Source organism: Aedes aegypti, chromosome 2, assembly GCF_002204515.2.
Source record: "Aedes aegypti strain LVP_AGWG chromosome 2, AaegL5.0 Primary Assembly, whole genome shotgun sequence".
Classification (NCBI taxonomy): domain Eukaryota; kingdom Metazoa; phylum Arthropoda; class Insecta; order Diptera; family Culicidae; genus Aedes; species Aedes aegypti.
In genome coordinates this window covers 296,408,247-296,422,199 of record NC_035108.1, presented here as the reverse complement: position 1 = coordinate 296,422,199, position 13,953 = coordinate 296,408,247, and the positions used below count along the sequence as shown (strand labels likewise).

The 13,953-nt window shown below is 38.3% G+C and overlaps 1 protein-coding gene and 1 long non-coding RNA gene across 2 annotated transcripts in view; one reads left to right on the top strand and one right to left on the bottom strand.

Annotated features, from left to right (window-relative positions):
• On the bottom strand, positions 1–570 carry LOC110675708. Its single transcript, XR_002499733.1, has 3 exons — positions 380–570; positions 219–298; positions 1–150 (listed from the first exon to the last, which is right to left on the bottom strand). It is a non-coding gene; the product is annotated as an uncharacterized LOC110675708 (long non-coding RNA).
• Positions 571–10,089: 9,519 nt separating this feature from the next.
• The window catches only part of LOC5566512 (polycomb protein Sfmbt), a 39,040-nt gene continuing 35,176 nt past the window's right edge, over positions 10,090–13,953 (top strand). The window contains exon 1 of the mRNA XM_021845460.1: positions 10,090–10,590. Within this exon, the coding sequence (XP_021701152.1) occupies positions 10,584–10,590 (7 nt within the window). The 5' untranslated portion in view covers positions 10,090–10,583. The remainder of the gene's footprint in view (positions 10,591–13,953) is intronic.

Below are 13,953 nucleotides of genomic sequence, written 5' to 3'. Positions count from 1 at the left end.
ATATATTTTTAATTATTTTCCATAACTTTCTTACAACTAATTCATTTACTTACAAAAAAGTGGTTTCCTTCTCACAACTTCCTAGTTTAGTAGAATCAAATTTTTGGTCGGATGAATACTGGTGCCGTTACCCTACTTATGTTGCAGGTGCTGTTCATGATTTGGGTGTTTATAATTACTAATCAGAAATCACTATTTCTCATCCTACTTCTACTTACTATTTTTCGCAGTCAACGGGAACGTTAATTTGGGACCTAATTGATTTTCAGGAAACCAGGTAACCGATATTATACTGCCGCTAGGGAAATGGTAAGTAACACAAATTAAATTCAATCTTCATTTCACTTATCGCACATATTCTACTTCCAGGACTACTTACAGATAATTATACACTGAACCAACAAATTTTCGGGCTTTCCGCAACTATTCTCACCACAAATTATACTTATTTCCGTATTAAACTTTCCGAACACAATAAAATTTACGTTGGAATCAATCAAATTATTAATTTGCGATGGCGAAAGATCCCTTATTTACCAATCTCATATGTTTTTTATTTACTTTGCCTATTCTCTTCGCTCTCTCATCGACCGGTTTGTTCGCCATCTCTCCTTCACCTACCACTACTACTATGCGAACTGTCATGTTGCGGTTATGCTCGCGACTAGACCGGTTCATTTCTTAAGGCCCAAACGCAATGATAGCGGAACGGCAACGGAATGCGGTACCGGTTCGCCAGGATGAACCACACCATCTCGACTGAGTTGACAACGAATGAAATTGAACTAACACTGAGTCGACAAGCTTGTTGTAGTCCATGCTGGCGAACCGGTTCCGCTTTCCGTTGCCGTTCCACTATCATTGCGTTTGGGCCTTTAGGCTGGTCCAAAACGCGTCGCAACATGGGTATTTTTAACTCTTGGTTAGTTTTGGAAAAATGGGTAAAAAACCTCATCTTTTGTCGATATTGTTCTGGATTCAGTTTAGGACATTCAGAAAACTAATTGCAAAAATAGAATAATATGAATGAAACAACACATATTTGTTATTTTAAGTCTTGGTCCTACATTATCGTCATATTTACATATATTTTTTAACTAGTAAAATGCCGACCGTAGATTCTCCAATGGATCCTTCAAGCAAAACATTTCTCCTTCCCGGACACTATCTCTGTTCTCCATTGCAGCGTATTGAAAATAGGCTCTTGAAATGATTGTGCCACCACCGGCACGTCCATTTCCGGATTCTGTTGAATTAAAACGGTGAAAATAATGATTTTGGAATCCAAACAAAAACTGATTCCTACACGGAGAACTCTGGAAATACTTTTTAGGATAATATATAACACATCTGTTGCATTTTTTAATTTTATACATTGCTCAGCGTATGAAGTATGCATCATCAACATATGTTTTGGGCTCATTCATTTATTTCATAACGCTGAAATTGGCCATTTTGGACACCCACCCACCCCCTTGTAACGCTTTTTGTATGAATACTATTACATTTTTGTATGGGCCGTAACATCGCGAGGACACCCACCCACCCCCTCTAGCGTTATGAAATTTGTGAATGGGCCCTTTATGCTTTACCATGCATTTTTGAAAATTATTATTTTCAGTACATTTTGACTGTTGTGTGCTATACTTGGAACTTGGCGATTTTTCTTTTTTAGTTACAGCTGCAAACTTTGGCATCGAGAAAATAACGTGGCAACTTTCAATGTGAGTTTTTTTCTTGGATTCGTTGGAGTTAGGATTAATAGATTGATAATTCAGACCTATAGTATCCTAAAGTAAGTAATAAAAACTACAACCAATAGGTTTATAAAGAAATAGTAACAAAAAATTTATAAATTTCAGCCACCTAACCGTGTGCCTGAATCGTGTTGGAAAATTCAGATGCTTCGAGGATCCATAACGAAAAATGGCAGAACAGCCTGACTGGGAAACATAAGGTCTATTCCTCGCTGACCACGTTGAGATTTTTCAGTCAACCGAAATCGAAAAAGCTTTGCCATAAAGTGACCGGAGAGAGCGGAGTAAAGCCCCACGCACAATGTGAGCGGCAGCGCGGTACAACGGCATAACGGCAAGCCCATCTTGAGCTACACTCTACTTGTCAAGTCAATGTTGAAAAAAATTTAGTAAACATGGGATTGATAAGTAAAGTGTAGATCAAGATGGGCTTGTCGTTATGCCGTTGTACCGCGCTGCCGCTCACATTGTGCTTGGGGCCTAATTCATTGGAATGAAGTGGTCGTTCCGCGGTGAAACGATGGATACCGGTGGACATTGTATCTGGCCGTATGACTGTGTGGATGCCGTTGTTCGACGCTTTCCACAACCGGTTCCGTACGTGTTCAGATGGAGTAACGACGGTAGTCTAAAGGCCCAAACGCAATGATAGCGGAACGGCAACGGAATGCGGAACCGGTTCGCCAGCATGAATCACACCATCTCGACTAAGCTGACAACGAATGAAATCGAACTAACACTGAGTCGATAAGCTTGTTGTAGTTCATGCTGGCGAACCGGTTCCGCTTTCCGTTGCCGTTCCGCTATCATTGCGTTTGGGCCTTAAAGGATTTTACCGGACGGCATTAGTGACAGAACGAGATGGCATCTATGAGTTTGCGTGTAGCAGACTGCTAGAGGTAATCCGTAACGCGGTGCATGTGTTTTTGACGAAATAAATGTTATATTTTTATCAACTTGTTTGATTTCCTTCATTTAATTGTTATATTCCAGGCCGGCCATTGGGTTTGAATGTAAACAAAAAATCATGATAGCTAAATAATATTGCGCAATTATGCTTTATGATTCATAAAAATCGTTTATACTATGGGGAGTATAATTTAGTTATATTCATTCCATGGAGTGAATAGACTGAATATGGTTTTAGTATAAGCTTTAAGCCTTTTAGTATTTAATTACTTAACCGTGTACTTACCTTAAAAGATATTTTGATTATGACTGCCAGTAGAATTTTGATTATAGGATATGCTCCAGACAGCAAGCACAAAAACTTCTGCATCAGATTTTTATTCAACTAAAAATAAACAGAACCGCAACAGCAACTGGAAAATGGCGGTGCTGCTCTTTAGACTATCATGTGTATTATCTACCCATTATTGTTGATCCATTGGAAGCTTCGTTATGGGGATTAGGTACCCTTTTGGGCCCATTCACAAATTTCATAACGCTGAAGGGGGTGGGTGGGTGTCCTTGAGATGTTACAGCTCATACAAAATTTGAAAAATATCCATACAAAATGCGTTACAAGGGGGTGGGTGGGTATCAAACATGAGCATTTTTGGCGTTATGAAATATATGAATAAACCCTTTTATGACATTCGAAAAATACTCTTTTTTTGACAACTCAGTACTGTTTATAAAAATGGGTACATGGAACTCATGTAATGGGTACTCCAAAGTTAGCGTGTGGGGATTCTCTCGTTGGAGCTCCGCTACATGGAATGACTCCATGCTTGAATGTTCGCTGGTTGGAAAATATTCCAATTAAAAAGCACTCGAATGTCAAGAGTAGATGTCAAACTGATGTCATTTTATTCCCGACGGTGCACAGTGCGTAGAATGTATGGGGATGCGGGACAAAAATCAAAACTGGAAGATCAAGCCATTTGAGCACCTTGGTATGGAAGAGAAAGTTGTTTCTGGTCAAAAGAGCTACAATTTGCATAAATGACATATAATATACACGTAATCGCAAAACTGTCCCAAGCGACAATTTCATTATTTTCCCAGAAAAACCTTGCAATTTGTAGTTGTATTGCCTATAATGATATAAGAAGTCATTTGCAAACATGTCTCTTTTCACTCGTTGCTGCAAAAGTGACTTATACGCCTTTATGAAAAAAAAAATGCATTTTTTCGATTTTTTTTTTGCTTTTAATATACAAGTTGAAAAAAATCTTGAAAACTACAATTAAAATACATTATTTAAGCATAAACTTGCTTTGGTGTAACGTCTGGTTGAGCCGAGATCACATAGCGTTGCAAAATTTTCGGATTTTTTATCACAAACACCTCATTTTCATATTTGTGCTGGTTAAGGAGTATACCTAAAAATAGTCAAAAATCTCGAAGAGTTGCAGGGAGTTGCAGCTGTATCTTTCAGACCTCTTAGAGGACACTCTAAGGAACATGTCTGTGCGTGATTTAAGGTGGAACTCGGTGGAACTTTTTTTGAATCGATAATCAAAGTTACTTGTTAGTATTTCATAAGTTTGATTTCATAGCCAACTCATCGTGCCGATTTCTCATATTCAAAGTTAAAATTGGTGTGCTTATCCCATCGAATAAACTTTACCAACCTTTAAACATGTTCTCTTTTAAATTTTGATTGAATTGATTGGTTTCAACACCCTCCGTACTAGTTGAAAGTAATGTTGAAAACATGCGACAAAATTAAGTTTTTCTGCTACTCCGACAACTGTCACTTTCGACGCTTGTTGTAGTCGTCTTAGTGCTTTATAAATCTTATAAATACACGTTTCAATAGCCGATGTTTTATATAAACACTTGTGGATACTTAATATCGCCGAATAAAATGACTTGAAATTTGATTTTTGTCTATGGAGCAACGCACTGAGCGGTGAACCGCGCGAGTGTAACAAATGATACCGGAAAATAGAACGGTTTCGGTGCAATATTTTGACAGCCTATGATGGTGTTAATAAAGGCGTCAATAGACCATTTCCGTGAAATTTTTTTATTGGCTTATATGCTTTCTGTCAATTTACTGAACAAACTTTCCTAAGGAACCGATATGTTTTGGAGCCTTTAACTGTTAGAAAACAATGAAAAACTTGCGGCACGTTAGTTTACCCCTCGGTCCCCTACAATTTGTTTCACCTCGAAAAAATGCAGACCCCTTTTTCCCCTATGGTTTTGCCACCACGTTGTGGTGAATTTACGATCAGCTGGCATGACCAGATGATTTTTGTTTATGTTTTCATTCATCATAATGGGCTCCGTTGCGGTTTCGCTCCCTCCTTCCTTCACGGCTCCTGAAGTCTCCGTAATCACCGCGGAAACCACCTTCGCCGCTTCGGCCGGTTATGACCGCACCCGGCGAACACTAAACGGTTCTGTAACGCAAGGATTGTAGTCGACAGATGCCTGATCTCTCTGCTTTGTGCCGACGAGGATTGAAGGGATTGAATATGCCGGAAGATTCCCGCCTAAAGGCAGCAACAGCCGCTCAAAATTTCCTTGCGCGGCTGTTGCTGCCTCAAGGCGGAAATCTTCCGGATCAACAGCCAACAGGTAGATTAAGGCATTTGTCGGCATGAATAGTAAAAAATAGCTTCTAATAGAACTAGCGGTACCGTAACTGCTGAGTGGATGAGAGATTTGTTGTTAGGGGTGGTTTTGAATTTTTAATCTGTATTTTCCTAAAGGAAGACTTGAATCGGGTTGGAGTTGGAACTGTGATTCAGAACGGGTTGCGCCAGTTCCAATCTGGTTTAAAAAACGTTTGTTAAAGTAGTTTCGGTGGCGCTCCTGTTTGGGGCGCCCTGACCGGGATCACGGTCAGTTTGAGGCGCACCTGATTTGACGTTTGCAAATGTAAACAAGCATCCCAATGCAGGGGTGGAATCGAAAAACTGTTGCAAAATCACCACGCTGATACCCATAGGGTTGAACAAACTGTGCCGCATCTCGAATAATTTTTCAAAATGTGGTGAGTATCCATGTTTTCAAAAATTTGTAAGAAAATCAGGAGTGCATAAGAACAAAATCTGAAAGCGTTAATATTCATTAAAAATGATTGTCTTTCCAAGAAAAATACAAAAACTGGGGGTTAGATCTGACGGAAATGGTCTATTAAAACAAAATGTCATTCTTCAAACAGATAAAACAGCTATTTCTGTTGTTCATAATATGCTGTAAGGGATTCGAAAACATTAGATTTGTTTGTGTTTTTTATATTTCGTTAACGATGTTTACAACACTGGCTGAACACATTACTATGCCGTGGATGGAATTAAAAGTTTTTTTTCTTTCTTTTCCTACCTCACCCAAGTAGACTTTTTTCTTGAATAATTGTGGCTCAAACTTATGTTCTTCCGTTTCCTAGATGATTCCGGTCACATTTCTATCTGCTCCATCGATGGTTTTCTTAATTTATCTTGCTCAGAATCATATATAGAGCAAAACATCAGGGATACTGGATGGTGGCACGAATTGCATGTAATTTAACGCTTTTTGGTGCATCATCACAAAATGGCTTCTTCTAAAATCATTAATATATTGTTATGATAGTATTGGTATTTGCAGCATCGATGAAATATAACTGCTCATCAACTGATATTATGGATAATTTATCCAGCTTTTTACGCTAGCATGCCATAAATTTTAATCACCCCTTTCTGACAATTCTTGCGTACACTTATTTTTTTTTATAGTTGGATCGTAGCAATCCTTATGGTGAAGAAAATTTTGATGTTGACAAACGTGTTTCCAGGAGACCAAAACCAAAAGAAGGTTCCAAAAAATTTTATATTTGGTTTAGGTTTATTCTTTTTTATATTTTTTACTCTAGTAATTATTTATTTTAGGTGCATTAAACAGGATTATAAGCAATTAAGCTAAGTTGGGGATTTGTCGCAGAAACAATGAACGCGAAAGATCCATTGCGTCACCAATATTCAACGGAATGAAATGTAAATCCTCCATCAACATGCAGGATCATCTAAGCCTGGACGTAGCCCGTTAATATTCATTAATTACCAAGGAAAGGTTATTCAATACAAATAGTTAATTTGTCTTTGACTTGCAGTCGAGAATTGAACGGGGATGGACGGTAGGATGTTTTTTATCCGTAGCTTCGTACAAGAGCTGTCGGCTTCATCATTACTAATAATGAGAAAATGTAATATTTATCAATGGTTTTTGGGGGAATAGAAATCGAATTGGACTCAGAACGGGTTTTTTAGCCAAAAATATCACAAATGTGCAGAAGTTGTGTGCTTCATTGAAAGGACAAATCGTCCACTGGAAGGATTAACGTGTCGGTGTCTTTTAAGTTGGCGCTATGGGTCAAGGTCGTGGGAATATAACGTACGGCTGATGGACCTTAGAAAATGATAATTGTGCTTATTTTGCACGGCGTGAGTCGAGACGACTAGGTCTCACCTCGAGTGACGTGAGACGATAAATGTTAATAGTTAGTTGGTGGACAATTGTCACCTCATTTGACTCGTCTCCCTTCACACGTCGCACAAAATAAGCCCAAATGCCTGGGAGAATACTCTTTCCTGGTTAAGAAACATTAGCAAAAGAAGCTAATTTCCGTGCAGTTTTCAGTTTGTTTTGAGTTCAAGCAAAATTGTCGGACTTCTCTGAATCTATTTTCTTGATAGCCAATTTGTAATAAAAAAAAAACAAAATCCTATGGAAGCCGATTCGATCGTCATTTTAAAACGAATTGCTTCCTCAGGAAAAACGCTGTATATTCGTAAAGTAAGTTTTCCACAATCCACACCAATTCATAGATTATTCAAAAGTTTCCTGGAAATTCGTTCACACCAAATAGCTTGTAATGGATCCTAATAATTGAGTGCCTAAAACCAGGAAAAATCATTATAAATTATAAGAAAATAGTTGATGTGAATACAAAAAGTTGAATACAAAGATATTTTAGCTGCAAAACAAATCGAGCGAAAATTAATGACAGTTCAATCAACAAAATTCAATCATGGCATACTAAGACTTTACTATAAAACATGTAGACAAGAAATGTCGAAATTGAATCACCCCTTGTTGATTTATAGCGAGCGTAAAAAGCTGGATACGAAGAAAAATGCTTCAGGTGGAACTTCAATATTAAATCACCACTCTCAGATACACCCGATTCTGTTTTTGCACGGGTGATGCGTAGCGTGCAAAAAAAGTTTTCAGTTCAAAATTTCAAAAACCATGCAAAAAAAGTAACACCAATTCTCGACGTTTCATGCAAAAATAAGGTTTTGGTGTAAAATTTTGTATGGAAACTTTTTTTGCACGGCCGTGCAAAAACAGAATCGGGTGTACAGCATTATCAATTTAGCGACAATATATATGAGATTTATATTCTCAAAAAAAATCTCCGACAACTACACTTGTAAATAGAAGGTGCTTACCTTTTCCATTGTAATTCACTACACTTCCACTAAACAAATCTTTCATTCACTTTCCTTAAAGGAACCGATTTCCACCGGAATTTCAAAATTTTAATAAAGTTTTATAAACCGCAACACTCAAAACAATTAGGGCTCATTCATTTATTTCATAACGCTGAAATTGGCCATTTTGGACACCCACCCACCCCCTTGTAACGCTTTTTGTATGAATGTTATTCAATTTTTGTATGGACCGTGACATCGTAAGGACACCCACCCACCCCCTCTAGCGTTATGAAATTTGTGAATGGGCCCTTATGGTGGTGGTTTTCACTTGCTGCAAATCGACGCCGCCGCTGCACACTGAGACATGAGCTTTGAATAACCTTTAATCAATATCATTCAGGATGGCTGAACAAATGGAAAATAGCTTGTTCAACTTGATATTCAGCTTTGTAAATACTGCTGAATAAGAGTGTTTAATAAGCTTTTCTTAAAATTGTTGTTCAGCTGTCACGGTGTTCAGCCTTGTACACCATTAATCAGCCATTGTTCAGCAAATACTCTTGCCGTTCAGCCTTCATATTTACTTGGGTAGTTTTTCAAAAACAGTATCCACGTTCAAAACACAGAATTAAAAAATAACGTCGAAGACAATCTAATGCGTCGATTCGCACTTCAAAACAAATATGGCGGCATGATTGCTGATCTCGAAAATGCCAAATTACCAAGTGTTCGGTAAACTATTGTAGCACTATGTACCGAAGTACGGTTAAATATTACAGTCTACGGGTGATCTATACTATGTACCAGGCTATGTACTGTTTTTTCGGTAAATGTAACAACGATGTCGGTAAGGAAGGGTAAAGCCGGTATGAATATCCTCTAACTCAATAGGACTGTGGCTCGCATTTACTCACGATAAACATAAAACATCTGTAAAGCGACGATTCTAGATATAATCACTACATTGAAGTCCAATTTCGAACACATTTCTAATTATTTGATTGAAATCAAAGAAATTGAAAACTTTACAAAAATAAAATTTTCCAAATATGCATCAAAACGCCCCTCCCAATATGCTTCCCTCCAGCTCGTAGCATAAGTAACATAAAAAAATGTCGAAAGGAATCAAAACAAACCACACAAAAATCGTGGTAGTGAAAAGGCAATCTCACGTACGTGATGCACCAACGGCAACGGTGTATAAAAAAATGTCAAAGTGTCAGTCGATTTCGAATACATCTCTCTCTTTCATCGACGGTTTAGAACCGCCGTGTCCATTCTGGAAATCTCCGTACAATATTCATCAAAAATTTGTTCTTTGTCTCGATCTCTCCCTATCTCGATGGTCCCTTCGATATCGAGATGTGGAGATGCAACTGTAGTTTCAAGAATGGGCGTAGTCAGCTAAAATCAGGCAATGGACATGCCCTATATCAACTGCAGCGATTTGCAGTCCTGGGCCCGATCTATCTGACAAGCCAATCGAGCCCTCTGTCACCATAGAAAATGGTGTCTCTATCATGTCGATAGCCTGGCTAAAATAGTAATAGTAATTATTACCACAGATTTTTTCCCGTGCATGTAGCGGACCCCCAACGAGCGAATCCCCACTGTATGGGCCCATTCACATATTTCATAACGCTGAAGGGGGTGGGTGGGTGTCCTCAATATGTTACAGCTCATACAAAACATGTATAACATTCATACAAAAAGTGTTACGAGGGGGTGGGTGGGTGTCAAAAATGGTCATTTCCGGCGTTATGAAATTTGTGAATAAACCCTATATAGATTGGATTTTTACTGGATGCATGAAAACCGAGTATATTTTTTTCAGCGTGTTTGCGTTACCGGACAAAACTGTTCGAATTCGAGCTCCAAGTCCAAACCCCCGTCAGTCGCCGGTCTGTGCGCAATCGGGCAACCCTGGCGCGTTTCTCCGAGAGCAAAACACACACACACCATCAAAAGGAATTTTGTTTCATATTTTTCGAACTATCAAACCGAACACTGCTTTCAACAAGAGTTTTGTGCAGCCAGAAGTTGCGTTTGCTTTTCTTTTTTCGGTCCGTCTGTCACTGATTGCGTGAAATAGTCGCGGAAATTACCCCGGAACGGAACAGGAAATTGGACTGGGGACGGTTCTGTGCTTGGTTTTGGTGAAAGTGAAGGATTAGAAGTGACACGGAGTGAAATCTTGGCACACGAAGCGACAGGAGTGATTGAAGGAAGGAAGAAGAAGAAGAAGAACACTGTCGGAGGAACGCAGAGTCGCGCACAGGAAGAAACACAAAAAGATCCGTCAATCGAACGTAATTTTTGTGATTTTCCCCCGTGGGGAAAGGTTCCAGGGAGGTCAATTCGGTGCAAAAGGACGTGTCGGGCCGGGGAAGCGTGAATCCGTTTCCCGTGCGCCAGCTATGTGCAGTTAGCTGATAGAGAACCTCTTACTATGAATGGTGAGTGAAGTTCGGAACCTTTTTTTTTGGTGTTCCTTCGGAGGATTTTCAATTTGGTGTGGTTTCCCGGAGTGTGTGAGTTATGTTCTTGTAGGGTATTTCCTTTGAAAGAATCTGGGGGAACCGTCAAGATCAATGTCCAGGGAGTGTATTACCGGTGGTGGTTTGAGATTCGAGTCACTGGACAGAGGATATTCCCGTTCCGGAAAATTGAAGCGCTGTTAATTGGCAAAGGGAAGGGGAAAGCATCATCACGCTTCTTCTGTCGTCGTCCCGTTTGTCGTCCCCGTTGCGCCGCGCCGTTCTTCCCTCTCCACCTTTGAGCTGTTTTCTTTTATGTGTTTGAGTGGTGTTCAAAGGGACGAATTTTTGATGCGACAGGTTCTTTTTTCTTCTGATGGATTGAGATTTTACGAACTCGGAATCCAGCTGGAATCGAGAAGGGGTTGTGGAAGCTCTGAAGGGGGGACAAGGAATGGGATTGGAAAGTGATAACGCAATCTTGGTAAATTGTTGGCAAAACATTGTTGTTTTGTGTGTGCTTTTGCATGCCTAAAAATTGTTTACAGAAACATACGTCTCCTCGCCTTCTTAGGTTAGGAAAAGCTTTGAGCTATCTACCGTTGCACGGCGCTAAGTTGCGCAAGAATATGATTTGCACTAAAATTTGTTGCAATATTCGATGTAAATAAATCAGTATCATGTTTTGTTTGCTTCTTGAAAGCTTATTTTCTTTTATTTTTTTTCTAGTAATTTCGTCAAAATACAAGGTTTAGGGAGTAGGGTTGTTTGTTGTTTGTTTTGTTTATTATCGACACTTTACATCAGTGTGGTGCATTCGTGTCCGTTTGAATTTAGAGTAATAATACAATTCTAGCGTAACATTTGAAAAGGGCCTAACTGCAAAATGTAAACAAACTTGATTATTCATTATTCGTATCATTTTTTTACGTAAATTACTCCTACATACTCTTACGGGCATGCAAAATGCATTATTAATGGTAATTTTATTCAAATTTAAAAGGGCCTATCTGAAAATGATAAAACTAAGAGGGCCTAACTGGTCATAAAAGGGCCTAACTGAAAATTTCCATCAAAATCAGATTGGCCCTTCCGTGCATTTTTAATTTTTCTTCATATTTTTCAATATTTAGTTCTTGTATAGTGATCAGCATAACGTGAAAATTGAGAAATGCTCGATTGAAGATTCTGTAACATATTGATTGTTACTATTTTAAACTCATTGCTATCTAATAGTTTTAAACTTTTGTTCGACACTCATAGTCTATTACTGGGCCACGTAACGTTTTAAATCTAACATAACATAAAAACTAGTAAAAAATGTTGAATTCAAACATCACCGGCAGATAGGCCCTTTTACGAGTCTTCAAACCAGTTAGGCCCTTTCAATTAGGCCCTTTAATTGAACATGGTTTCAGTTAGGCCCCTCCAGTTAGGCCCTTTTATTTAACATAGTTCCAGTTAGGCCCTTTTGGAATTTGTTAATTTTATTGATTATTGAATAGATTTTCAAAGTTTTAGAACAAAATCAAACGATTATGTGAGAAAATCAACATTGAATATTGAAAATTCTTTATTGAAGATTCAGTACTATATTGATTATTCATATTTCAAACCCTTTCTCCTATTTACTAGTTTTATACTTGTGTTCGACACTCATGATAGTCTACTAGGTGGCCCATAACGTTTTAAATCCTAAATAACAAAACAACTCGTGAAAATGGTTGAATTCAAACATCATCGGTAGATAGGCCCTTTTACGAGTCTGCAAACCAGTTAGGCCCTTCCAGTTAGGCCCTTTGATTGAACATGGTTTCAGTTAGGCCCCTCCAGTTAGGCCTTTTTATTGAACTTAGTTCCAGTTAGGCCCTTTTGTAATTTGTTAATTTTATTGATTATCGACAGTGTTGCATTTGAACGCGTTCAGTTTGCGTTCCAGTTCAAATTTTTGAACGAGGGATCAAGTAGGCTTGAACATTGATCAGTTCAAAATTTTGAACCCAAGGGAGCCGAAAAATGAACGCGAAAGGAAAATTGCTTTCATGCCAGATTTAAAACATGTTTAAAAGCAGAAAGACTTGCAAAAGATGTCATGGAACACTTAAGGTTGATAACATTGTGCGTGAAATGAATTGATTGTTGTTTAAAGGTGTGTTTTAAGGTTTTGTGCTTCACAGTGCATTTTGAAATGAACGGGCGTTCGTGAGCAGCGTCATAATTTTGCACGCAAGTTCACTGTTTGCTGCGTTCTCGTTCAAATTTAGAACGCGTTCAGTTCACTTTTGGCTCGCGTTCAGTTTGAAATGCATCACTGATTATCGAAGTGATTTTCAAAGTTTTAGATCAAAATCAATCGATTAGGTATGTGAGAAAATCAACATTGATTATTAAAAATTCTTTATTGAAGATTCAGTACTATATTGATTCCTATTTCAAGCCCATTCTCTTTTTTACTAGTTTTATCATAATCTTAATGCGAAGTTAGTTGAAAAACTGATTTTTTATCCTGAAAAAAAAATCAATTTCATTAAAAATTTTGAATAATTTTTATTTGTTAATTTTTATTTGTTGCCTCTAGTTGTGGATCGAGTTCCAAAAGTCGCGATTTTCACAAAAACAAATTCGTTTGTTTTTGTAACAGCCCTGCAAGAATTCTTCTTATACTTCTTCTTGGCATTACGTCCTCACTGGGACAGAGCCTGCTTCTAAGCTTTGTGTTCAATGAGTACTTCCAAGCTATAAACTGAGAGCTTTCTTTGACGAGTTGCCATTTTCGCATTCATATATCGTGTGACAAGTACGAAGGTTCTCTATATTCAGGAAAGTAAAGGAAATTTCCATTACGAAAAAAACCTGGACCGACCGGGAATGGAACTCAGATACCTTCAGAATGGCTTTGCTTTGCAGCCGCGGACAACTGCTCGGCTAAGGAAGGCCCTCAAGTATAAAACAAGTAAAAAAGTGAATGGGTTTGAAATAGATATAATCAATAAGGTACTGAACCTTCAATCGAAAATATCCAACATTTAGCTATTACATTGTTTTTCTCTCGCTTTATTTTATTTAAAAACTATGAAAATCACTTCAATAAGCAATAAAATCGTCAAATTCCAAAAGGGCCTAACTGGAACTATGTTTAATAAAAGGGCCTAACTGGAGGGGCCTAACTGAAACCATGTCCAATCGAAGGGCCTAACTGAAAGGGCCTAACTGGTTTGAAGATTCATTGAAGGGCCTAACTGCTGATGATATTTGAATGCAACCATTTTCACGAGTCGTTATGCTATTTGAAATTACTAACGTTCTGGGCCACGTAATAAACCATAATGAGTGTCTAACACA